The 27,708-nt window shown below is 35.9% G+C and overlaps 2 protein-coding genes across 2 annotated transcripts; one reads left to right on the top strand and one right to left on the bottom strand.

The window, feature by feature from the left end:
* Positions 1 to 541: 541 nt before the first annotated feature.
* On the bottom strand, positions 542 to 9,657 carry LOC123317723 (N(G),N(G)-dimethylarginine dimethylaminohydrolase 1). The gene is made up of 5 exons (XM_044904334.1): positions 9,187 to 9,657; positions 8,807 to 8,909; positions 8,188 to 8,285; positions 7,908 to 8,132; positions 542 to 1,197 (listed from the first exon to the last, which is right to left on the bottom strand). The coding sequence occupies exons 1-5, from the start codon at positions 9,448 to 9,450 to the stop codon at positions 1,072 to 1,074; spliced, it is 816 nt and encodes a 271-aa protein (XP_044760269.1). The 5' UTR covers positions 9,451 to 9,657; the 3' UTR covers positions 542 to 1,071.
* A 3,602-nt stretch (positions 9,658 to 13,259) lies between these two features.
* On the top strand, positions 13,260 to 26,110 carry LOC123317505 (mpv17-like protein). Its single transcript, XM_044904078.1, has 4 exons — positions 13,260 to 13,592; positions 17,873 to 17,961; positions 25,242 to 25,354; positions 25,840 to 26,110. Exons 1-4 carry the CDS (start codon positions 13,464 to 13,466, stop codon positions 26,055 to 26,057), a joined length of 549 nt encoding a protein of 182 aa, XP_044760013.1. The 5' UTR covers positions 13,260 to 13,463; the 3' UTR covers positions 26,058 to 26,110.
* Positions 26,111 to 27,708: the final 1,598 nt, after the last annotated feature.

Here is a 27,708-nt window from a genome sequence, read left to right as displayed (position 1 = left end):
GAATATTGATTCGATAGGGTCTTTGAGATTTGAACAGTAAACTAACAATTTTCCCCTTGAATATAAATTTTTACTGATCAATCAAATAAATAAACGATTAAGTTTATTTTAGAAGAGTGGAACAGTGAAAATATGACATTTTATGAAAATAGAAGAGGGCAAACCAGTTTTTTTTCAACTGTCAGTCTATAACTTTCCCAAAAATAGTGTAACATAAATTATTGCCGAGTAAACGTTGAACTGAAAACAGAAGAAACGCGAACCAGGTCACATCTCTTTCTGCGCAGAGTTGGTGCAATAATAACCGTTTTATTTGGGAACGAGAGGGGGAGGTGTAACGAAGCATGGATCTATAATAGGTTAGTATCTATGGAATGAAGAACCAAAAAGAAAGCGCCTATTGCTGGCGCTAAGGCACAGAACACAAATAATAAGGGTCTCCCCCAAAGATTATAGAGTAAACCTAACCTGACTATAATCTTTGGTTCCCCACTTTAAGGTTCAAATTTCATCAGTCAGATCTTACCTTGTAAATTGACAGAGTAAAACCTGTTATTGATACTGTTTCCTGGCACGGTCGAAATTAGAATGAGGGCAGACTAGAAAGGACCTTAAATGTCACAGAATTTCAAAATTGAAGCCCATGGAGGTAAGATTTACCTCCATGTTGAAGCCCACTGCGGTGTTACAATAATTTATTAAGATCCTGTATAAACTTATTGAATAAGAATGAGATTCTTCTGTGATATTTGCATGTTTTCCTCGCAAATTATCAATGAGATTCGTCACTCACTTATTCTGAGTTATATCCCTATAACAGTAACGAAAAATAAATAGCGAAGAAAGTTTTATTATTTCTTCAAGTTTAAAGTTTTTTCTTCAAATATAGCTCGTGGTTTGAAAAGATGTCAGAACAATATGTTCTCAATCTAATTGGGCTATAATACTTTAGTTTCTGCATATAACTTTCTTACAAAATCTTAAATGTAGTCAATGAGTAAATACTATTTGGTCAGTAATTAAAAATGCAAGTCTGCAAAAGCATTCAACACATATTTTTCATCATGCCAATTAAAGGCTTTTTATGTGTCGCATCCTTTTGATTAAGATGCAACTAGATGATAACCCACAGGAAGCCTTCGCTAATTCAGATATATTTATAGATCTTCGAGGAAAATCTACTTTATTACCCATTACCTGTAAAAAATAGATTAATGAAAGTAAGAACGCTAGAAAGCAAGATACCGAAAACTGTATATAAATATTTCAAATAAAGAACATAGTGATGTAGATATACATTCACGCCCAAATCCCTTCAATTTTAAGGTATTCTTTGGTCCTATTTAAATAAAAGTGACCTTAATTGAAGGGATTCAAAAATTCATAATGAAATAGGCCGTAATATTGATAGTCTTTACTTAGTGGAACATCATTCTCCTTCAATCTTGAATATGTAAAAGTAAAACTTAGGGCCAATTTCACCAAACGGTGACCAACTCCGATTAACTCAGGTTAAAATTCAAACAAACTATTGCTAACACTGACATCAACCACAAAACTCAGAGACAAACCATTTTAACTGAAGTTGAGATGAGCTATATACATAAATCGGTGCCAGTTACGTCTAATCTCGGTTTATATCCTTGGTGAAATTGGAACTTAGTCAAAAACCACAATTCAATTGAAATTTTGCACTTAGAATTATTCAGAAACATTCTTGAAAGGCTGTGACTAGAGTCTCGACTGACGAAATCAAATGACTCAATTACCAAACAAGTCACTTGGCCTTATAGTCCGGGAGGCAGGGGCTTTTTTTTCAAGGAATTTCATCCCGGCTGAATTTAATACTGTAGGTTGTAGTCACATTGCAAATGACGAAACCGACCGTCAGCTTCAATACCATCGGTGGGTGCGGGCGTGGGAGGCGGCGGAACTTAGGAAAAAATGCAAAATTTCAAGTGATTTTATCCCGGCTGAAATTTTTTATATGTAATATTAATGTTAAATAGAAACAAAATAGTGAAGTCAGCCGATAGGCGGAGGGTGGAAAATACGTCAGTCGAGCGCGTGAACAGGGGAAAAAAATTGGAAAATCAAGTGATTTCATCCCGAATGAAAACACCTCCATATGATTCCTTACATATATGGAAATATAAAAATGACCGTCAGCTGCGTGTCTAGCGGGGGAAAGACCGTCAGTCAGATCATTGAAAATTCCGCGCGCCGTATAAATGCATGAGCACGCTCATATATTTTTGCTCTGACTGACGGTCTTTCCCCCGCTTGACACGCAGCTGACGGTCATTTTTATATTTCCATATATGTAAGAAATCATATGGAGGTGTTTTCATTCGGGATTAAATCACTTGACTTTCAAATTTTTTTCCCTAGTTCACGTGCTCGACTGACGTATTTTACATCCTCCGCCGATCGGCTGACTTCACTATCATGTTTCTGATTAACATCAATATTACATATAGAAAATTTCAGCCCTGATAAAATCACTTGAAATTTTGCATTTTTTCCCAAGTTCCGCCGTCTCCCACGCCCGCACCCACCACATTTATTTTCAAAGAAGCGCTCGTTGAATTTTCAATGGACGATTGGTTAAATGATCACATGGCATCGTGGATTGGGAATAAAACAGTTTTCGTAAACTATATGGAATGCCACAAATATGAAGTTGAACAAGGTAAAATTCAACGATCATCGGATCCATTGTTAACGTGTCCAGGTAACGAAGAAGCAGAGATGGTTTTCCATGTCTGTCACTTGAAATCTGATGTTCATGTAACAGTGCGATGTTCTGATACAGATATATTGATCATCATGTTGGGAAATATGAATTTCATCGAGAAGAACGTCCAAATCTCGATGCATGTTGGACCGGCAATATTCAGACATTCATTGATGTCATCAAATTGTTTGCATCATCGGGTCCAAATTTGTGCTCTGTATTGCCAGGATTTCATGCCTTCAGTGGATACAATTTCAACTCAGCATTTTACCGTAAAGGCAAAAAAAAAACGTTTGAAATTCTCCGGAAGTTTCCAACGTACATCCAAGCAGTGAGTGACTTCACAAATTCCCAATTGTAACCTCGATCAATTGTTCACATACTTGGAATGCTATTTTTGTAGAATATATGGATTTACAGAATTTGATGATATTAACACTGCTCATGTGTTAACATTCAATAGAGCATACGGCAGTTAAGATGATTGAAATCCACTTAACTTGGAAAAAAAAATTGACGGATTGTTATTCCCGCCCTCTAAGGCTGAACTGAACCAACATTGCTTTCGAACGGCATACATCGTCCACCTTTGGAGCCAAGCACATTTACCTGTACCTACCGATTTATTTGAATGTTGATTATGTTGATAACGAATTAATAAAAATATGAATGATTAATTGCATATGTGCAATAAGATCTATACTATCACTTGGACACAGAGAATCGTCTCGGGGTCACTTTAGAAAAAACAACATTCTGACAGTTTATGGTCTCTACATATAAGACTACTTCTATTTCTCCACAAGCACCAGTATTACTTTGAGGACTGTAAGAATGGTAATAACACAAGAAGAACTGAACCCTACTTTTATCCCATACACTCCTCAACTTTAAGGGAGAAAAATGTCCATTATGTAGCGATGAAATTATTCAATGGCTTACCAAGAAATTTGCAAGGCATCGATCAGTTTGACCTTTTTCGGAGAAGGATTCACAGCTACAGCTACATACTTCAGTGTTAACCTTATAACTTGGAAGAATTTAGAGAATTTTGTAAAAAAAAAATTGCTCCTGAGATATATTTTTTTGTTGTTGATTTGACATGTTTCTATTTTATTTTGACATATCTGTGACAAGTAAATTAATTGTAGAAATGGAATAAATATACTATACTATAATTAAGTATGTTATATGATGTTGCTGCTTTACCTACATGTATCATGGGTTAATCGTAACAAACCCATTTGATATTGATCGAAATCATAGTTTCAATAAATATAAATGTTAAAATATCCGTAGGCTTTATTAACTTATGAGAAAAAAGACATCAGTCAGACCATTGAAAATTCCGCGCGCCGTATAAATGCATGGACGCGCTCATACATTTTTGCTCTGACTGACGGTCTTTCCCCCGCTAGACACGCAGCTGACGGTCATTTTTATATTTCCATATATGTAAGAAATCATATGGAGTTACATGAACATCAGATTTCAAGTGACAGACATGGAAAACCATCTCTGCTTCTTCGTGACCTGGACACGTTAACAATGGATCCGATGATCGTTGAATTTTACCTTGTTCAACTTCATATTTGTGGCATATAGTTTACGAAAACTGTTTTATTCCCAATCTACGATGCCATGTGATCATTTAACCAATCGTCCATTAGAAATTCAACGAGTGCTTCTTTGAAAATAAGTGTGGTGGGTACGGGCGTGGGAGATGGCGGAACTTGGGAAAAAATGCAAAATTTCAAGTGATTTTATCAGGGCTGAAATTTTCTATATGTAATATTGATATTAATCAGAAACATAGTCAGCCGATCGGCGGAGGGTGTAAAATACGTCAGTCGAGCACGTGAACTTGGGGAAAAAATTTGAGAGTCAAGTGATTTCATCCCGAATGAAAACACCTCCATATGATTCCTTACATATATCGAAATATAAAAATGACCGTCAGCTGCGTGTCTAGCGGGGGAAAGACCGTCAGTCAGAGCAAAAATGTATGAGCGCGCTCATGCATTTATACGGCGCGCGGAATTTTCAATGATCTGACTGACGGTCTTTCCCCCGCTAGACACGCAGCTGACGGTCATTTTTATATTTCGATATATGTAAGGAATCATATGGAGGTGTTTTCATTCGGGATGAAATAACTTGATTTTCAAATTTTTTTCCCCAGTTCACGCGCTCGACTGACGTATTTTCCACCCTCCGCCTATCGGCTGACTTCTCTATTTTGTTTCTATTCAACATTAATATTACATATAAAAAATTTCAGCCGGGATAAAATCATTTGAAATTTTGCATTTTTTCCCAAGTTCCGCCGCCTCCCACGCGCGCACCCACCGCTACTTGACCAGCTGACGGTTGGTTTCGTCATTTGCAATGTGACTACAACCTACAGTATTAAATTCAGCCGGGATGAAATTCCTTGAAAAAAAAGGCCCTGCCTCCCGGACTATTACTCGGGATCCTTGTCCAGTCCCGACATAGTATAAGGGTTTTGAGGTTATATTCGCGAATCGTATATTATTTATGAATAGTTGCGACAAAATTCAAGGAGTGATTCCTTATAAAAAAATAGTGTGGGCTTTTTCTAAATCAAGATTGAAAAGACAGGAGAAAATACTATCTTGGAATTTGAGAATAGAAGCAGCAGCAGAGTATGCAATTCTAACTGGTGAGAAAGTTGAGAATTGATCCAGAGGAATTGCCAGACCTAATTTTTGATCCAGAAGTGAACCTTTTCCTTACAGCCATTCTTGACTAAAAAATGTGATCCAGAAAGGAAGCTGCCAAATATATGTGAAATATATGATATTTTATACGAAATAACGATACAATGCTGTGGCACCTCAATAAGATGTATTCTGAAGTGTGTGAAAATTTAGCCAAAAGAGTGAAGGTAGTGCTTCTGTTTAAAATGTTCACCTTAGATGTTTCATTCCAAGATTGCTGTTTTTTCTCTTCATAAATGTGATGATTTGAAAACCAAATACACTTTAACAACATATGTATTTATCTTTAACAAGTCATATCTACATGCACGATTGAAATATGAATCATTGTTTCTATTTGACTGGGTATAGGTTTACGATTTGTACTGAAAATTGAATTTTTCGCTACTGCTTTTACTGCTTAATAAATTCAAAGCACCAGCACAGTGCATTGTTGAATTCAGGATCAAATATCAGTCCCGAATTTAATGACGTCACTCGGGACTGGACACGAGTCTCAAGTCGGGACTCTAGTCAAAGCCTTCTTGAAAACCATAAAGAGTTAATGAGTATTTCTCGTGAAATTTATGAGTTTCAACCAATGATGTGAAAACCAAGATTTGATATGATAAATGGATATAAATCAATGAATAAAGGTGAAGATCTTGAATATTTTAAATGGAAAATGTTTAATGAAATTACTTATTTTAATGGCTTATGGCTTCTACTTTCTCTCAAAAATGCCTCACCTTTGAAACACACTGTATAATCACTATTAGCCGACCTGGCGAACTTCGTTACACCGCATAAGGATAAAGAATGTTGAATCAAATGAGAAAGGATCACGCCTAAGTAATGAGGCAATGAATACAATAATAAGAATTCATTCAGATGCATACCACCTGCTGATAAGAATACCAACAAGTGTTACGATCTGAATTGAACTAGACAATTTGCCATCGTCAGGGCCCCAAATGGAGTACGCTCCATCAAAGAAAAGCAGATGCTGACCATGGTTTCGGTCTCATTTGACTTCGCCAGAGCAACATAGCTTTTTCTCCGATGGAGAACGTTTGGAATTGATGAACCCTTATTCAATACTGGCAAGCGCTACTGAATACTATCCAGTAACACAGCGACTACTGCCAGAGACAACCAGTTGTCTCTGGGACATATGCTGTCTTCGTCTGGGTTTCTATCTAGAGGGTATTGAATCGGAAATCGTTTCATACTGGGTGGGTCCATCAATTCGAAACGTTCTCCATCGGAGAAAAAGCTATGTTGCTCTGACGAGGTCAAATGAGACCGAAACCATGTTCAGCATCTGCTTTTCTCCATTTGGGGCCCGATGGCAAATTGGCTAGTTCAATTTAGATCGTAACACTTGTTGATATTCATAACAGCGGGTGGTATGCATCTGAATTAATTCTTATTATTGTATTGAATTATTATTTTTTTTTTTTTTTTGAAGCAGGAGATGAATAAGGTGAAGTTAATGTACAAAGATAAAAAAAACTCAATTCAATTACATTGAAATAGGTATATTGATATGATATACTGTGTGTCAGTAAAGCACTTGCGTTAACGAAACAATATTTTTCTTTTCAAATGGCTTGCATTTGAAGTTTCGAAGAAATCCTTGTCGTTTTTATTTAATTATGTTAGTTTCAAATTGCAATCAACATCTTCTTCCTTAGTATCTGAATATTTCAATGAGATTTATTATAACATCCAGTTACATAATCTAATTTAAAGTCACTTTAAGCTTGAAGCTTCCTTTACTGTCATTTTTAGTAGGGTTATGGAGGGTAGTCTCTCTACCCTCCATAAGTAGGGTTAAAGGGACTTTAGGTTTGATTATTAAACCGGCCATAATTATTATATATTTGACAGTTGATAAACTTTAACATTTTGTAAGCAGGAAATTTAATTTATATGAAAATTATAGATATACTTATGAGCTAAGTCTTGCTGTAAGTAAGTAACTCAAAATACGCAGCGATTGTGATAGTTATTACCAAATAACCGTATAAATATCGAATAGTGTTTCTTTACGTAAGCACTAACCATAAAGACACCAGGTGCCAGTACTCAGAAGAAGGAATTATTTTTTCATCAACATTTGTTTCTTTAAATTTCAAAGTTTTAATGTTTCACTAATATCTGGGCCGTAGACAAATCTGGCAAATCAAATTTCATAACCAATAGCCCAGCTGATTTCGAGTTATAAATGGTGTAACAAACAAAACAGAGACTTCCTTTTATTTATTGAAATAGTTAAATTGGTGATGTCACAAGAACTGTTAGCCAAGTTACTAAAAACGATATAAAATAAAAATAACACTTTCATTCTCTCAATTTTATATGGAATGCAACAAAAGGTCCACCTTTTGTAAATCAATATTTGATATTCTTGGTCAAATAAATGATAAAAGTGGAAAAAGTCCTACCTTAAATGAGGAGGGTATTTCATCTATACTGCGATGAACCAAGGTTCCATTTAAAAACAAAACATTAGCTGCTTCATCCTCGGGCAGAGTAAGTGTTTGATAAGAGAATGTAGCTTCCCTTTCCATCCTCTTAAGGACCTCTTGACTTTCTTTACCACTACCTACACACAAAAGATCTGGTCCTGCCATAGATATGAAAGCTTTTAGGTGTTTGGAACTGGGTACCTAGAGAAATTCATTTATAGTGGTATATTGAAATAAGTAAAAGAAGTTTATTTACTTTAATGGGCGTACATGGGTATTCAGGAAATGCAGCAGCGACTGCTCTAGCTCCTGCTTCATTAGTCCATTGTGATATTCCCACAAAAAATTCTTTACCTGAAACATAAAGAACTCTATTTAGGTAAAACATAGACACATTAAAAGACTGGATATGTTTTGTGAATATGCTTGTGAATTATGTTTCTGAAGAGACATGTAGTCTTATCTGGCATACTATAGTCCATTTGAAAATTATTGACATCCCAGTAGGCCTTGAAAGTCCAGTTTCACTTGAACACAAAAGATCTCTGGCACTGTCTCTATGGACTTGGACTTCAGTAAATTTGATCTTGTTAGTATTCAAGGAATAACTAGCCAAATCTATTCATATGATATCTTCGACTGCAGAAGCTTCACATTTCTTGTAATAATTGAATCAGGCATAAAATGATGAAATTAAGATTTACATCTTGATTTATTTCACTTAGAGTTAAAGTTGAGTGTTTGGAGCTCGAGTTTGTATTGAATTCAATATTCAAGTGAACATAACTCAAAATTGAATACAAAGAATGAAGCCAAAAATTGTTCGGAAATCAAATTGGCACAGAGTTTATAAGTCAGAATATAGTCATTTTTACCTGTAAACAAAACATCACCCCCATCTAATCTTGCTGCACTATCGGATATTTCTATTATTGGCAGATCTAGTTCTTTTTTGAGTACCACTCTTATTGTCTCAATCTGAAATGAACTGTAATATAAGACAATGGTCCAAGTTTAAATTAGGTATGAAATATAGAAATTCCACAATTGCAATTTCTTGAAATCATTCGGGCTGTTATATATTCTTCTCTAATTCAAGGACTTTGTAGAAACTTCACATTAATTCTTGATTCTAACAAATAGTTCGATACAAATGCCTTCAAGGAAATAATGAAGCAAAATGCACTATAAAATCAGGAATGATGAGAGTGGGTATTTCATCTTAAAGATTTTTCATTGCAGTAGTCAGACTTACTTCTTTTACCCTTTCTGGGTCTCCAGGTCGAGATATCAGTGCAGTTCCATTACAAACTATAGCAGTGTCTTCTACAAAGACACACATAGGTAATTGTTCATCAGGTGGCAACTCTATCACATCTAACCCCAGCTCCCTGAGAACTCTGACATAAGTTTCATGTTGCTTTTTAGCTTCAAGTAAATCAATATTATTTGTCGCTGTTGCAAGTGAATTTGGTATTCTGGAAACCACAGCGTGTGTATATTTAAATGCCGACGCCATCACAATGTAATAATAGCTATATTGATTCACATATCCAGCGAAAAACGATAGGTTAATTGAATATGTAGGGCAAAGTGGTCAGTTCTCAACCGTCACTCTGGTATGTTGTCAATTAGCGTTAATAATACCAGGGCAGACCAATAAAAATATTAGAGGACATGTATCATTGTATAGCGGTTTACGAGATTGATGTCATTATAATAATGAAACAAGATGATGTGAATTGATATCACCTTTTGAAACCTATTCGTTATTCTGGATTGGTCCAGTCCCAGTCTTCGCGCATCAACAGTACCTATTGCCAGGGTTGGAGTAGCTGATTTCGGCATGATTTCGAATTCACGAAACGCGGAAACGAATCATATTTTACTGCCAATAACTTTGCTCTTTCGAAGATTTTTGATAATCGGGTATAAGTTTAGATTAGTGCCCACCTCCGATTTTGTCGTCGATTTTTTCTTAGATAAAGCATTGTATGAAGAATCGATTGGTACATGTCTCAACTTTAGGAGACTTGTATTTTGGGAGATATGATTTTTTGAAGTTCTCATGAAAATTGCGAATATTCGGTATAAATCAGTCGAATTGTAACATTTTCCCCGTTTAGCGCTTAAATAACTAAGTGCAATCGTTTATGCGTTTAATTAATATCTTAAAATGGTATTTTCATGTACAAATATGATTTTTCACTGTCCCAACCTAAACTAACCTAACCTAACCTCAAAACCATTATTTATATTTTCATCGAAAAATGAAAAAGTTCCCACATTTTTCGGAATAAACTAACTGAAAACGTTAACTCATCGAGTTATCTTAAGGCTAACATTCGAATTCATTGAAATTGATGAAAAAATCGAAGAGAAAAATCCAAGGTGGGCGCTAAAGTAAACAGGAGCCGATAATCGAATAAAAAAACAAACAAAAAGAGGAAGATCTCATTTTATTGCAAATTCGATTCGATTTCCTCAGATTTTCTAACAAATATAGAGGTGTGAAATTATGTTTAATTAGATAATTAGAGTGTTATCGTTAAATAAAAAACTTATCCTTTAGATGTTCATTCATTATTGTACCTAATTATGATTTTTAAAATTTACGGTTTTGTTGTACAGAAAATACACAGAAAAAATCCTGGAAAATTGCTACAGATGTACAGAAAGGTGTAAGAAAGTATTATGCCAAATAAATAATCCGAAGCATGCTTATGTTAGCCATTACCTAAACATCAAATTTGTTTTCTAATTTCAGTCTTATCACATCGTAACTATAATAAATTTCTTGGGATAGTTTAATGGAAATCTGCTTATTTTTTACATTCTGCTTCTTGAAGAGCTATGATCATTCACACAGATAATATTTTCTGCTTTGTTCAGCTTTTATACCAAGTTCAGGATTCTTAAAACGAATGAGCGCAGTTAAAAAATTTGAAGAAATTGTACAGCACTGGGTGATCAAAGATTATAGAGTTAGGTTAACTCTATAAACTTTGGTGGTAAGATATGTCTAGGTCTAGGCAAATATTATAGAGTAAATAATACTCCATACTCCATCATCTTTGTGTCTGGGTAGAGGAATACGCGTCCAGGCCGCTCCTCGGATGTTAGTTTGTCTATGTCGGATGTCGATCGGTTTCTGTTTTCACAAAACACACCCTTGACATACTTTATGTCTGTTTTTTCCTCGTCTACTTGGTGTTCCTATTGAAGTGGATCAAACTTCACTCTGTAATCCAAATACTCTGGTATATTCGGTATAAGACCTGTTTATGAAATGACAATATATAGGGATAATCTTGATATTCCCTCAACTTGCATTATCTCTTGGTTTGTTCCTCGAGGTCTCTTTTCACTATATTATGAGGTCAGGATTATTGTGTGTAATTTTTCGCTCTGTGAGAATCGTGCAATCCCAGTTGAACTTGTGAAGATCATTTTCAAATACAGAATCTGGATGGTCATTGTAATAAGGAAACTTTTTTGACCTTAGAAGTTGGCATTTTATAGCCAATTCTTGGTGTAAAATCTGAAGAAAGTTGAGGGCGATTTTTGGACTGGCTGTTCCCTGATCTCAAAAAAATTATTTTTTGTTTGTTTTTAAGATAATATCAATGGCAATATTGATGAGATTGAGATACTGAGATTACTGAACGGTACTTATCTGGCTTATCTTGCGAACTTTTTTATTTGTCATCTGCCTTTTCTGGGTACAATGTTTGTTATTTGTTGTGAATATTGTAGTGGGCGTTAGCTTGTTTGTATTCTTATGAATGAATAAATAAATAAAATCTTGGCAACATTATTATGTATATTCTTGTACTCCGTGCCTGCGAACTTCTGGCATCCGGCATCCCCTGGTGATTAGCTGGATGGTTTTATGTGTCGCTCAGACATAACGACATAAGTTTCCTCCGCCAGTGGGGATGGCGATGATATATTTCATATAGTTCCTTGTTGGGATCACTTGATATATCTTGGATGGCAAGCGCAAGGATGAAGCCCTCTATCTCAGGAAACAAGACAGAACCTTCCCTTCCGGAAGTCAACCAGTAGTTCGAGGCAGATATTATGTCGGACATAAATGGTTGACATCGTTCTGGCGTATCCCATATAAAGGTTTGCCATTCGGTTTCTGCAGAGTGTTCGACGATTTCTAAGTGTACCTGTTGGAGCTTCAACGGAGTAGAATTATCAGCATCACAAACTAACTCAATGAAGTTCTGATGAAGCTGCCTTATTCAGAAAATATTCTCCTTCAATTTCCTGAGACATATGGTTGGACAAATCAACTATTCCTCGACCCCCGAAATGTCGTGGCAGCTCTGTTCTTCCTATTGAGCTTTTAAGGGTATATGTTTATGATGTTCTTATCTTTTTCTGTACGGTTATGAAGTTTCTATCTTTTTCTGTAGTTTAGGGCTGCTGAATCGGTGGTGGTCCAAGAGATGATACCGAATGAGTAGTTCAGTGCTGATATAGCGTATTATTATTATTGTTATTCCCAGCAACTGCACAGATACTGCATTACAAGTGCCACGTGATTGCAGCACAGAAATTGCTGCACAATTTCTGTATTGATAATTCTGCATTAAAAAATGCAGTATTTGGTATACAGTTGCTTTACATTTTCTGTATTGATAATAACAGATCAACAGGTGCAACTGCCCAGGGGCCTCCACAAAAGAAGGGCCTCCACAAAACAGGATCCAACACATAAGAGAATTCGGAAAATTTTCAATTACTGATTATTAAACAATAGGAAACAATTTTTCCTTCAATATTTGTTGAATATTAATTTCCGAGAATTATTGCTTTCAATTAGGTTTTTTATATGATTGTTAAATAATAAAAAAACCTTTACTTGGTTTCACAATAAATGTATTGAAAAACTCGACTATAAAAAATCATCCATTTTGTATCGAATGGAAAATAATTTGAGGATAGGTTCTTTGTTGCGCCGGGGCCTCCACACCTCTAAATCCGGCCCTGGGGATTTCGCGTTTCCACCGATGCACAAAGTGCAATCCTGTTTTTGGGGGTAACACACGAAGGATTATTATTTTCAAATTGCGAAAATGTCGACTGAGCAAAGGGTTTGATTCAAAATCAGTTCATAATTGACTCTGTAAACAGGTGAGGCAGCATGAACTGCTTCATAACATTATGATGATAACGGGATGCATTATGATTATATGCATCCAGTTTAGAATATTCCATAGAATTTTATAGCAATGTAAACCGAAGAGAAATTCTGTGGAGACTTTACAAGTAGGTATATATTCATATTGAGTACTGGTGATTGTTCAGCAGCAAATTGGTCTTAATTGATGTCATGCGCATTCTCCATTGAATATCAGTTTATAGGGGACGTTTACATTTGGAAATTTGGATGATAATCGCGCTGCATTGAAACGAAACGAATTATTGAATATTTACGTTTGATACGTGACAATATCTATATATCTGAGCGAGCTGGGTAAATATATTCACTTCCGAATAATCAGACCGTTGTTCATTATGGGCAGGTTGTTGAAAACAATACGAAAAATCTTTTATAAATATCCAATAATATCCAACTCCGTAATTTATGGATCCCTTTGTGTTGGAGCTGAGGTTTCGCAGCAGACTGTCCAGAAAAAGTTATTGGTAAGTTGATCATCTTAAACAAAGTTTATTTTCAAGATAGTATCGAATGCATCTGAAAGATAAGAAATTGCATGTCGATATAGTAAATTTCCTAAAAAGTGCGCAAAGTGTCACTTTTCCGTACGAAGTTAGGCGAACCACGCGGAGCGAAGTTCGGATGAGTTTTGAAAACGCAATTTGCGCACGTGTAGGATCTAATTATTTTCCTAACAAGTTCGGAAAGTGATAGTATCCTGTACTGCTCATGGCTGTCGTCAAATCGTCAAATGAATGACGCGAAGCAAAGTGTGGGCAAGCAGTCGAGTGTCACTTAAAGCGTGAGTTGGGAACATCATTTTTTTTTACCTTTTTTCTCCATTTTCCTTCACTCATTTCGGCTTCTGAAATATCAAAAGTGCGGGAAAACATCACCCCCAGCCAAAATAGCACGAAATAAATTAAATTTCCCGCACTAGTGATTGATTTCATTAATTCATATATAATGACAGGCGTAATTCTACATGTCCTTACCTTACTATCACAGATTACAGAGTAGAAGTGCTTACTATGGATATGTCATCGTTGGCATTTCGGTGCATAGAGGCATGACAAGATTTAATTTACTCGTGCGTGCGGGAAAAATTGCAGGCGTTTTTCCCGCACCTTTTGGGAAAGTGAAAAAGGTTGAGCGCGCACGCTTCTAGAAAATATTTATTTTCCTTTCAAGTGTGGGAAGTGATAAGTGATACTTGCCAGCACGAAACTGCCGTTGGCTGAACGATTCGAAGCAGAGTTCGGGTTAGCAGTTGAGTGAGGACGAAACTGCCGTTGCTTGAACGATTCGAAGCAGAGTTCGGGTTAGCAGTTGAGTGAGGGCAAGACACTTTCCGCAAGAGTTAGGAACAATGTTTTTTCTACAACCGCTTGAAATATATAAATGTATCCATTTCACTAAACAGATAATATGTATCTTATTTGATTATGTCATATCACAGAACATAAACATCAAGTAATTCTGCATGTCGTTACCAAGCATTGAACTTCTTTAGTTCAATGTTACCAAGAGTTTCTCATCGTTGACGTTCGGTGCATAGAGACATGATAGAATTTAATTTACTCTATAATATTTGCGTGCGGGAAAAATCCCTGCTAAGGCAGGCGTTTTTCCCGCCGCTCCTTTTGGGAAAGTGACTCTTTGCAACTTGAAATGCGTGCAGGGAAAAGAGAAGAGGAATTTTTCCTCTTTATAATTTGATGGAAAAAAGTGTTTGTGTTTGTAGATTCATATTGCTGAAACAAACGGAACAATCTGACATCATGTGACAATGTATTAAAATCATTTACCATTAACCAAGCAGGTAGTTAATAAATATTAAGTTGTTTTTTTCGAGCTGAATTATAAATAACGAAATAACGAATAAAAGTTTAAACAATAATAAGTATAATAATGTGCATATTATGGGTATCCCATTTTAGCACTTTTTGCCTCTTATCTTCAAAGATAGAGGATTGTGGTTTTCGAGATAGTGAGCTATTTTCTCAGGAAGTTGAAAATTGTGTAGGCAGAATTTTCAGTCTTTTTATATAGTTTTTGAGACATAAAGTTGTAACTTTTTCTGGTAGAATTTTTTTCGTAGAATCCACTGACAAAGTAAGTTTTTCCTAACACCTCTTGCTTTTAAATGAAACACCATGTACCTCTATTTAATTATCTACATATTCATTAGGCATGAAGTTGGCTTTCCAAAAATATATAGTTGTATCATTGAGCATTGGGAGTGAATACTCAAAGATTGTATTTAATTATTTTCAAAAACAAGCTCAGAATTCAAGACGAAATAAGTATCCCAGCGAGCACAAACATCCCTGGGATGTTTTGGGATGTTTCGAAAATGTTGGCATGAGGATGTTTCTTTGAAACGTAATATGCACTTCCCAAAGAGGTCTCCAAAGGCTATTGGAAATCTTTATTTGTTCTGATCTGTGCCATCTGTGGCATTTCTTCGTCTACCTACTGAGAGGTACTGTCGTGTTGAAAATAATGTAAACGTGTGGATATCTTCTCTTGGCGTCGCATAGTTTGCCTTGGGAGGTTTATTCCAAATAAACAATATACAATTCACCTTTTTCATTTTGCCGCCATTTCCACTTTCTTCGTAGTTTGGACTGTGGACTGTTCGGAGTTGAAAGTTGATTGGTGATTTGTATAATATTAACTACTTCTGTGTTGGTTTTGATTGTGAATTTAGGATCGATCTCTTTATAGTAACCAAATACAATTAATAAGTAAGTATAACATGAATTAAATGTATAGTATAATGTCCAGAAACATACATATAACCTCAAAAGAATCCACGTTGCGTGGTTAATATTATTTATGTATTTGGGACCAGGTATAAGAGATCATTGTATTTTGGTTGGAATAATCGAATGGTATATGGAAGGTTATTATAATTATTCAAGAAATAACTTTATAAAGTTTAAAGCCATATCATCGAGGATTTCAACATATTTCGATAATCTATCTCTGCCGTTGATAATTACCAGAATATTTTGTAAGATTACTCTTCCGACGATGATGATAATCATTCATCACTTATTGGATACAATTTAAGAAAAAAAATTGTATTTTGTGTTCAATATTGAACACGGAAGTCGCGGGTTTCAGATGGATGTAATACATAGACATATTAAACACATGGACACGGCGTAAAGAGAGAGGGGGTGCGGCCGAAATAAGATAGAGCTAGTATGGGCAAAACATTCGTTTGCAGTTTGTATTTATCGAAATTTTCAGAATTTTCTCATCAATTTTAGATCAACTTTGAATGTCGTATCCTTTTTCTATTATGGAAGTAATAATGGTGTCCTCGTAGAGTGCAATTAATAGTACGAAGTGAGTTGAAAAGACAGATAAAGTGAAATTTCACAGGTATAGTAACTTCGAATGTATTAATTGATTTATTATATCAAAGTTGAATTATTCATTTCAAATCAATAAATGTATGTCAATTCTTTTCTCATCTATATAAAATAACACTCAAGAAGCACTTGAGATTAGGTTAGAAAATAAATGCCCAGAATGCGAGCTTTTCCATCGGGACAAAATATAAATATGCTTCCTAAAAATTATCCTCAGTTGAAAAATTACTTAGTATGCTGATTGTAATGTCTATTTTTCAATCTTTTGATCAATATTGATTTTTTCCGATATTGAACCAACAAGAAATCAGAATATTGTGTTGGCTAAAAATGTGCTCAATTGTTTTTATTCAAATCAATGTATTCACAAACTTTTCATGAACTTATCTGTTGTATTTTCCGAGGAATAGTTGTCGAAAGCAAAAATTGTGCTCTTTAGTTATAATTGGATCATTATAAACGCAATCTAAATGATACTAATATTCGTTCAATTTTTTTTATTCGATTATAGGTACTTGTTTTTATCTCTAACGTTCGCCAATATACAAATATAGCTAGGAAATTAATACCTAAATTAAAAGAATTATGTTTATAATCAATTATCGAAATATTTCTAAGCAAATTTCATTTCTAATTTTCCCTATTTAAAAAAAAAATCGAAATAAATCGTATGCGCTTAGCGCTAAGGCCTTCTAAGGAACGTTTTCTTGCCCATACTAGCTCCATCTCATGTTGGCCGCACTAGTGGCTATTGAAACTCAATGGAAGGGCGCGTCCATGTGTTTTATAGGTCTATGATGTAATATTACATCCATCTGAAACCCGCGATTTCCGTCGAGCAATATTTCATAGAGAAACGCTAAGTCGGGATATTATTAGAATAATTCAAGAAATAAAATGAGCCCAAAATACGCAAAAACCTCACTATGTAAAAATGAAATCGAAAAGAAATAATAATTAATAATCAGCATCAAAAAATAATAAGAATGTAACGAAAATCCCAACGATGAAAAAACTGAAAACACAATCCCCAATTAGCGAAAGATTCGCGCAAATTTCCTGAAAAAAAAACTCTACAATTCCCTACGGCCTACGATGCGACATTATCACTTATTACGATACTAGTCCAAATCGAAATGATCGTGCCCTTTCTACAACCTCGCCTCGAATTAGCCGTCACGTTTCTTGCCTAAATTTGTATTTCTTCAACTTGTTATATTCGTGAGAAAACTATGATGTAAAGAGCATTTTTCATCAGAGATAAATGCAGCAGATAAGCGTCACAAATATATAATTTTAATCTATTGAATAAGAAATAGAGGTTTCTATTTCGAATTTTGTGATCCATTTCAAGACCTCATCTAAAACTCTGTTTCCAGAAAACTCCGCCTGAAAAATATGATCCAGCAGTTATTGGGCGATATGCAATTTATGGTACTACAATTGCTGGACCTCTGCTTACCGTCTGGTATAGTATTACTTACATCAATACGTTATACTAGCTACTAGAAACGAGCGTTTTGTTTTGAGATAATAATTAATGAATATAATGATATTCAAATGCACAACATTCACCGATTTGGATATTTTCAAATGTTACGATCTGATGGGGATCTGGATCGAACCCAACCACCATTAGGTGCTCAGGGTTCAGAAAGAAAGACCGCGTCTCATAGAGGAAGAGTAGAATCTGACCGTAGTTTCGATATTTGATTTCTTCAGAGCTGTCTTGATATTATTACGATTTATTCATGTCTATATTTTCTTGCTAAGTGAAACTGTAAGTTCGGACTTTTCCGCGCTTCTTCCCCTTCTTTTCGGTTGCATTTGAGCTGCATTCCCACGCGATTGAAGAAAGGGATTCGATTTTATTAGTAGGTCTTTTATTTTCAGCTTCTGATGCATAATTATCTTAGGAACTTTTGTGATAGCAAATAAACGTACAGTTACAGTGGTAAAAACCTCACGCTAGTGAACTTCATGTTATTTATTTTTTTAGTGCATTTTTGAATTTACTTGAAATTTTCCATTATTAGTTATTTGACAACCAATAATCAATAGCCTACCTTATCAAACAAATTTCGTGGTCATTTTGATCAGTATTCGAAGGAAGAGCCTTCTCTTATATCTGAAAACTACACACTCGACAAGCAACAAAACAAACATAATAATACACCAAGCCAGAACTCGGCCTCTTCTTCGTTAATCCTGATTTCTTATCTGATCTTGAAATTATTAATTATCCTGATATTTAATTATGTTAAAGTTGAAATAAAATGAAAATTTGAAATAAATTTCATCCAATGTTTCCAGACTTGGATGACAAAGCAAGAACAAAAATTCCTATTCCTGAAGAGTAGTCGAATGAAAACGGCAGAAGAACGAAATGAACATAGATTATATGATTTTCACAAATTGAGTTTTAAACCACGACAAGTGTTTCGTTATCACAATATTCACCCACCTGATGATGCTATTGTGATAGCGAAACACGTGCCGTGGTTTGAAACTCAATTTGTGAAAATCATATAATCTGTGTTAATTTCAACTATGGATTTTCGTCAAAACTCTGCCTTCGGTGTGTGGATTGAGTGGCTCAATCGCACCGAAGCCGGTCCCAAGCCCAAATGAGGGAAGAGGGTTGTCGGGCGAGGTTAGCAGCCTATCTGACATTAAAACCGATTAATTGCTCAAAGTACCAATTCACAGCCTCGGATTAGGACGGATACTTAACACGGCAACGGACTTGGCAAGAAACAGGAACAAGAATACGGAAATTAAAGCATCAAAGAAAAAACGGTGGAGATCGAATACAATAATAGTGGCCTGCTGGAACATTATGTACATAGACAATCTATTATGTGATTATGTACTCCTGGAGATGAACCATCACCAAATTGACACCTATGCAGTATCTGAGACGAAGCGTAAAGTCAAGGGAACTATCAAATATCAAATTGCCCGGATACATGCTGGCATACAGTGGAGTAGCGAAACACAAAAGAGCAGTGGCAAGAGTGGCCTTGCTGCTGGTGTCAGAGCATTCTATTCAAGATATACAAGAATATAAACGAGAGAATCGTAGTGGTGTCATTTGAAACGGGATCGGGAAAACTTCATGTTATTAGTGTATACGCGGCGGACACTGGTAAAAGCTTAGAAGAAACGAAATCATTCTACGATGCTAAAGCTTCATGTATCTTCCTCACTTCTGTTCCTGGTACATACCAGGAACAGAAAAACTGCTCATAATGGGTGACCTAAATGCGAGAGTAGGAAATTATATTATCAGGGCCGGATTAACCATGAGAGGGGCCCCTAGGCAGTGCAATTTTCGGGGCCCCTTTACAACCATCATAAGAATTTTTAAGTTGACATGTATATATGTATTTAGTTTCAGGTTGTCACGGATGGAAATATTTGATTTCGGGATTTCTTCTGATTCTGCTGCCATAGTTTGGCTTGTTCTTGACGTATTTGAAGAGGGTTGATTCTCCGTTGATTGCCGACTAAATCCGAGTTGGAAGAGGTTGTGTGTTTTCTTCAAGATTTCATCCCGAGTGTTTTGTTGTTCGCTATTTTTTCTGTTTTTCTGAACCCCTCAGTTATTTTTTCTTGAAGGGTTTCATCGACTTTTTCTTTATCGAAGAAAAGGGAAAGCAATCTTGAAAGTGAAAAATTACGCAAGAGAAATATTAATAATAAACTCTTCAAGAAAAACATTTACACTCAGGGACGGCCTCAACCGTTGCAATACTTGTATGGCAGATTTCCGAAGTCCTTTTCAAAGGCGAAAAACCTTTCCTCGAAAGAAGTGGAGAAGTAAAAATCGAAAACAAATTCACAAATTTTTTGAGAGGCGATAAAATATTCTGACTATAGATTCGATTTCAACTTGCTTCTTTTAATAGAACTGATGGTAAATTTTGGGAAATTTTTCTTTCTCGAGGCATATTTGTAAATAATTTTTCAAAAATTTTTTCTGTTGGCAAAAATCTGACATATAGGTACTTGCCGTTTTCAGATTTATAAGAATCCGAATTTATGTTAGGATTATAGAGGTTGTTGCACTCAAATCATCCCTGATAACGATAAGGAAATCAGTTGTTTGGTAAAGTTGCGTATATTCTTGCACTAATTTGTCAGGAGCAAATAATCAGTTGGAAAAAATTGTTGCCTAATAATGAATGAAAAATGGAACTTTATGGTCAAACTTCGTATCGAATCTATATCAGTCTGTTGAAGAACATCAGACGAATTCTTCAAAATCTATACTGATTTAGAAGGAGTCTGAACTCCTTCATCAGAAAAATTCTTAAAAATCTTCAGAATCGTAGTTTGTCAAAAAGTTACGAAGTTTTACCATAAATTTCAATTTTTCGTTCATAGTCAGGCAACAATTTTTTCCATCTTATTTGCACCTGGAAAATTTCACGCTAAGCAAATCGATTATTTAATTTTTTTATTTTTTAAATGATTTTATTTCAGAGACTGGGAGTGAAAGCCCTGTAAAAATTTCGGAAGACACAGAGTCTTCCCAGAATGAATTTCAATTTCACTCGATATTGGCAAAGTCCGTCAATCGATCTACTGAAATAATGATAAGGGCACAGATTTCTCCATCAAATAATTATCACTCAAATGAAACAAGTTATAGAAACGAAGTTAACGAACGAAGTTATAGGATACGAAAAACGTTCTAACACAATAATTGAAAATAAAAAAATATAAGATGCGCTCAATGGAAAAATCAGTTACGTTATTGATCATAAAACTTATCTTCAATAAAACAATTCGAAGTACAAAAATCCAAATAAACTAAAAAAAAAGTCAGAAAATATTGAACACTCTGAACTTATCTCAACGTGGTATCGAATTCTCTAGAATGGAAATACAAATGAAAAGAATCTGAAATATTGTTTCCCTTCTAGAAAAAATATACTGATTGGAGAATAGATAATCATTTTTGAAATATAGAAGATGCCGCCTGAAGAATCCCACATCAAAGGAGCCGCTTACTAATAAAACTATATACGTATCATCTGGTGTCCTTTAAAGAGAATGCCGACACGCTTGATGAACATAAAGGCTCTTGAAAATAGGAGAATTGTCAGGCCAACTGGGAATATTTCTCCATTTTTCTGGTATAGCTGTAGCTTCCTGGGCTACTATTGAATTTATTTGTTTTGCTCATTATTATCAGAAAAATATCGCGAAGCGGCAAGTTCACGATAATCAGGGGCCCATTTACTGCTCTTTTGTTTGGCTCAGGGACCTTTTCAGTTCTGGGGCTCCTTCACACTGCGGGGTCTGCTGAGGCCTCTGGTATGTCACTGATTGTAAACCCTGCAAATCGCTACGTATATTGAGTTCAACCTCGACGAAACGGAAATTTCCATGATGAACATATGAAGTCTAGTATTGCCTCAACTGACCTCTCACGTACGAAATCATGCCTATTGAATTTTATTTTTATGATACATTCAATTATTTTTTTTCGTGCATGTGGGCCGGGGGCCCCTAGGCAGTCGCCTACTCTGCCTAAAGGTTAATCCGGCTCTGTATATTATACCCGGTATAAAACACAGATACACCGAAGACCACATTAATGAACATGGAGAAGCCCTAATTGCACCCGCTATAACTCGCGAATAAACAACAGCTTCTTCATACACAAACCACAACAGAAAATTACCTGGCAAAACTCTGGTGGACAGAGCTCGTTGGATGAATTGCTCGGTTTGATATAACATATATGTTATATCAAATCGTTTGATATAACATATATGTTATATCAAACCAAGCAATTCATCCAACTTAAATATTTGATACGAGAAGCAGAGACAGTTGTCTCTGCGAGAAGTCTATATAATTTCCGCTAATATAGGGTCTGACCACTTTTTAGTACTCTGTAAATTACGCATGAGAATGCAAACAAAAAGAAAAATCATAAATGTAGACAAAGAAAAGCTCAACATCGAATCAATTAAAGATCCTTCAACAAAAGAGCTCTACAGGGTACGGCTGTCACAGAAAATTGGAGAAAATCAAATTGGCAAGCACCAAAGATATTACACATGTGTATGTGTAATATCTTTGGCGAGTACGATTATGTGGAGAGCTGCTGGAAAAAGATAAGGACGAACATAAAAGAAGCCGCTGAAGAAGCTCTAGGCAAAAGGAAAACCGGTCGCAGTACAAAGTCATATAGAACACAATGGTTTACATCAGAGGTCAAAGCGCTAGCAACAGAGAAACGGAAAGCTTATTTGTCATACAGAAGCAACAAAACACCAGAAAATAGAAAGAACTACATCCACACAAAAGAAACAAAGTCAACTCAGACATAAGGAACATCAAGTCAGAATACTGGGAAAGATTCACCACACATATGGAGCAAGATTTGTACGGCGCACAGAGGAAAGTTTGGGGAATGTTAAGAAGAAGAAAACTAGAAGTAAGTGAATACACGCAAACCGTACAGATAGACGAAACGGAATGGAGTACCTACTTCCAGAAACTGTACTCTGCAGAAAATATTCCCGATGAAACTACGGAAGATCCTGACCCTATCGAGATACCAGATGATAACGGAGATTGCTAAAAAAAATTAAGGACAGGAAGGCGCCAGGCCTAGATGAAATACCGAATGAGCTCTTGAAGAATGGAGGACACGTACTTATGGTGGAACTAACTGCCCTATACAATAAAATATTGAAGACCAAAAAGTTACCCCTGGTATGGAAGAAAAGTATCACCATTCCTGTGTTCAAGAGGGGCGAGAAGAAATCCCCCGAAACTTACCGAGGCATAACACTGTTGAATTCAACTATGAAATTGTTCACGAAGATCCTGGAAACAATGCTAATTGAACATATAACCATGTCGGAAAAACAACAGGGATTCAGAAAAAGCAGATCGGCCATCGACGCCATCTTCACGGTCAGGCAGATTGTTGAAAAAGCTATAGAGTATGACAGGCCAGCATTTATGTGTTTCGTCGACTTACCAAAGCGTTCGACAGGGTAATAGCAGAGACCCTTTCTCTATGGGTAAAATCATTGAGTATGGGTTTAATACTCAATGGTAAAACTGAAGGATGTCATTGATGTTCGTAGGAAGAAGCGGGTACCTGGAACCTCGCCTGGAACTATTGTGGACGTCATAAAACAGCTCAATCTCAATACAAGCACCCATCTACTGTTGAACCAGAAGCTGACAAAAGAAATTCCAACACCATCGGAAATAAGACAAGGAGACTCTCTAAGCCCTCAATTATTTAATATCCTCATGAACGACATTATCACCCACGTCAAGCAAGCGAGCAGAGGCTACATGCTCACCACTGGGGAAATAAAGATCATATGCTGTCATCATGCAGATGACGCAGTAATCATAGCTGAAAACGAGGACGACCTGCAAAGGCTCCTGCACGCTTTCTACCAAAAGGCTGCAGAGTAGGTACTACAGGCAAATATCTATCCCCAAAACAAAAACACTCGTCGTCGCTAAAGAACTCATAAGATGCAAACTTGTGGTTGATGACAAGCCTGTAAAGCAAGTTATGGAGTTTCAAAACCTAGGAGTACAACTTACCTACAGTCAGAATAGGACCAACGAAGTAAGAGATCAAGCACACAGAGCCAACCGAATAGCTAGAGCCCTGAGGGAGAAAATATGGAATACCCAATACATGAACATCCGTGCTAAAACCAAGATTTATAAGACTTACATAACACCAGTACTTACATATGCTATAGAAACCCGGACTGAAAACCAAAAAACCAAGAACATCTTGAGAACAAATGAAATGAAAACTGTCAGAAGTATTGCAGGCTACTCTGTGAGAGATATGAAAAGAAGCAGCGACATAAGGAAGGAATGCGAGATCGAAGAAGTGGTTAGATGGGGTCGCAAACGACGACGAGGAAGTACTACTCTATTTATAAATAGAGTAGCGAGGATTGCAAGGGATGGCCGACCCCAGTCACGTCGTCCTCCAGGCAGGCCCCCAAAAAGGTTGATTCTTGGACGTCGATCTCACAAGGGAGCTGAAATGGGACTAAATTGGCCTAAATTGCGTGGAAGAAGAAGAAGATTTTCGTCAAGTATCGGCCACATCAATTCAATGAATGAGTATGAAAAAAATCATTCATTCATTTCGATTCTTTCGACAAAATCTATGAACGCTATAGGCTGGATCTGTTTTCAGTTTTGGATTAGTCAAGAAAAAAGAGCTCGAGAATGTGTCGTCCGTTTTCTTCTAGCTGCTATAGTTCTCGAGATCCCTTCAGTAGACAACGAATTTGGCCACCCTGTACAGTACTCAGTAGTACCTTTGTTTATATAACCCCTATAAACGGCTAAAGAAGCCATATATTTGAGAGCTTGTATTAGGAGTTAGATGAAGATTTGGATTTTGGATTCGTTGAAATTCTTTGTATATACAAACAATAATTAGACCAAAAATTGTCATTGAACCCAGTTCTCTATTCCTGTTCCAAACATATTGATGCACGATACCACTTTGTAATATAAATTGTGGCGTCATTTCGTATGACATGACGGTAGATATTTTGAGTTATAAGTGATTCTTGATTTATAAGCGATACAACTCACCCGATTTTTTTATGTAAAAGATTTCCAAAGAGACTCAGAATGATACCTAATCTTACTTTATTCAAGGAGAAAATTGTAAAATAATTTCCGAGCATTTTCACCAAATGTATTTTAGGTGTCAATTTTCAGGTATCAGTGGCTTGATAAATTGGTTGTCGGAAAAACGCTGAGAGTTGCAGCAAAGAAAGTTCTTATCGATCAATTCATAATGACGCCACAGCTTTTAATCATTTTCTTCGTAGGTGAGTCTCATTTTGTATAATTTCCGTTAGATCTATTTCATTTAGCTCTTTCAAGTAACGGCGAAGGGTCATTTTTTCCAATAAAATTGGCGTAATTTCATTAACAGCTACAGCATTGTCGTCAAGGATTGGCATGCCCATTGCAGGAGATGATGCTACAAGAGAAGTTCAACTTCAGTTCATGTTTCATACCCTTTATCAATAATCAAATGATTAAATGGTGGTATCAGGATCAAGAACAGGAAAATGATACTATGTCAGTTCGCGAACTGGCGAACTGACATAGTATCATTTTCCTGTTCTTGATCCTGATACCACCATTTAATCATTTGAATATACATAATTTGGATCACCAATTTGAATTTATCAATAATGGTGTATTATCAGAATATCATACTAGATCGAGGAGAATTAATAATTCATTTAAACTTATATATTTATATTCATATCTATGTATAGAATAAAAAACAACGTTTTTTTTTCAGCTATGAGTTTCATGGAAAATAAAGAGAACGTGTTCGAAGAATGCAAGCAGAAATACTTAGTGACATTCAAAAATAGTTGCATGTTCTGGTTACCTGTTCAAAGTTTGAACTTTTTGGTAATCCCTTCAAGTTTGAGGGTTCTTTATGTTGGAATATGTAGTTTCGCCTGGATAAATATTCTCTGTTGGATTAAGAGAACTGATTCTTCATCAAACTGACTGATATTGTATTGACTCATAACATAGAATTGAAATAAACATTCGTTTTCAAATCATTTATTCCTTTTCCTATGCCACTGTGACGAATATTGATTGATATTTCTGATTCTAGTATGACGACGCGCTTTCCAGTTATTAATTTTCCCTTAATGGGTAATCATGATACGAAAGCTATTTGTTTTACCAAAAAACAATACATACAACAATATAAACGAAATAACAAATACGAGAATTAGTTCCAAATGTGCCAGTGAAAATAAAAAGATCGTGAGCCATAAACTGATGGTACATCACCACAACTTAACTGCTGAAATCTCGCAGAAAACTTCTTAGGATATGTATAAAATCAATTTAACCGAAATATAAGTTCAGTCTAATGGGATGAAATATCTAAAAGAGGATCCAAACTGATGGACAAAATAAGGCAATCGCGAAATTACACCACCATAAAATTTGTAAAATTGTAAATACAGGGGAAAACTATTCCTGTGCTCTTCCTGAACGATGCACGCATATTTAATTCAATTGTTACAAAATCCTCTACTAGGCTAGATTCTGCTGTGCTGGACTGCCCTCAATATGTGGCTAGCCTTAGAAGGGTACTTTGAAGTTAAGGGAAGTTTAGGTTTGATTATGAAATCTAACCAAGATGTCATTTAATAAAGCTCCTTGAAATTGAATTGTTTCATTTGATTCAATTTTGAATCTCAACAAATCGCCGACTGATTCGCCAGCCATAACTATAATCGAAAAATGGGAACTAAATTCAGCATCAAAAGGCACAACGGTAGGATTCGTTCGGTTCTCCGCCCCGTATTCGTCTTTCCAGGGGTTTCGCAACACTAGTCAAACTACTTACAGTAAGTAGGCTGAGAACTTGGACAGAATAGAGTTGTTTCTCGATTCCCTTTCCGTCTTTCTAGGGGCTTTCGCACCGCCAGTCGAAATACTTCCGGAGGGTGAGAAATCGTCCAGGACAGTGTTGGTTTAATCTTGGCTTGGCTTAAAACTTACCATACTGCCAACGAAGTATATTAAGATTATTATTAGTAATCAAATTAATTCAGATGCATAACATCCGCAGATAATGAAATAAACGAATGTTACGATCTAAATCGAACTAACAAACTACCATCGCTCGAAGTATTACCAGAAATTTCATTTCGCCGACAAAGAGTAGATGCTGACCATGGTTTCGGTCTTATTTGACCTCGTCAGAGCAACAAAACTCATTCGTCAGCGAAATGCTATGAATTGCCGGCTCCTTTTATTCCATATCAGTAGCGGGTATGGTGTAAAAATACATCGTACCGACATCTGACAGAGAAACGGGAACCAACCCAATTCAATTTCCTAACTCTCAGAGCGAAGATAGCAGTATGCATCCATATGCTTTATTCCCATATTGCAGATATCGTATATTACGATAATTAAGCAAGGGAAAAAGCGCGGAAATGTTCGGATCATGACAGTAACCGATCTGTCGCGTACATGGAAACTAAGAAATGGATCACGCCTTCATAGTAAGGCAGGTAAATAATAATCAAATTAATTCAGATGCATAACATCCGCAGATAATGAAATCAACGAATGTTAACTAACAAACTACCATGGTAGTTTGTTAGTTCGATTTAGATCGTAACATTCGTTG

Source organism: Coccinella septempunctata, chromosome 1 (assembly GCF_907165205.1).
Source record: "Coccinella septempunctata chromosome 1, icCocSept1.1, whole genome shotgun sequence".
NCBI lineage: Eukaryota > Metazoa > Arthropoda > Insecta > Coleoptera > Coccinellidae > Coccinella > Coccinella septempunctata.
The sequence above is the reverse complement of the archived record's forward strand: the minus strand, read 5'-3'. Positions and strand labels throughout refer to the sequence as shown.

Bases quoted from the DNA above. Each gene is read 5' to 3' on its own strand.
- LOC123317505 (XM_044904078.1), top strand. From the start codon at position 13,464: ATGGGCAGGTTGTTGAAAACAATACGAAAAATCTTTTATAAATATCCA. The intron at 17,962-25,241 runs GTATAGTATTAC...GTCAATTTTCAG, and splicing joins GGACCTCTGCTTACCGTCTG to GTATCAGTGGCTTGATAAAT. The intron at 25,355-25,839 runs GTGAGTCTCATT...TTTTTTTTTCAG, and splicing joins TTTAATCATTTTCTTCGTAG to CTATGAGTTTCATGGAAAAT.
- LOC123317723 (XM_044904334.1), bottom strand. From the start codon at position 9,450: ATGGCGTCGGCATTTAAATATACACACGCTGTGGTTTCCAGAATACCA. The intron at 8,286-8,806 runs GTAAAAATGACT...TTTATGTTTCAG, and splicing joins GGGTGATGTTTTGTTTACAG to GTAAAGAATTTTTTGTGGGA. The intron at 8,133-8,187 runs GTAAATAAACTT...GAATTTCTCTAG, and splicing joins ACCCATGTACGCCCATTAAA to GTACCCAGTTCCAAACACCT.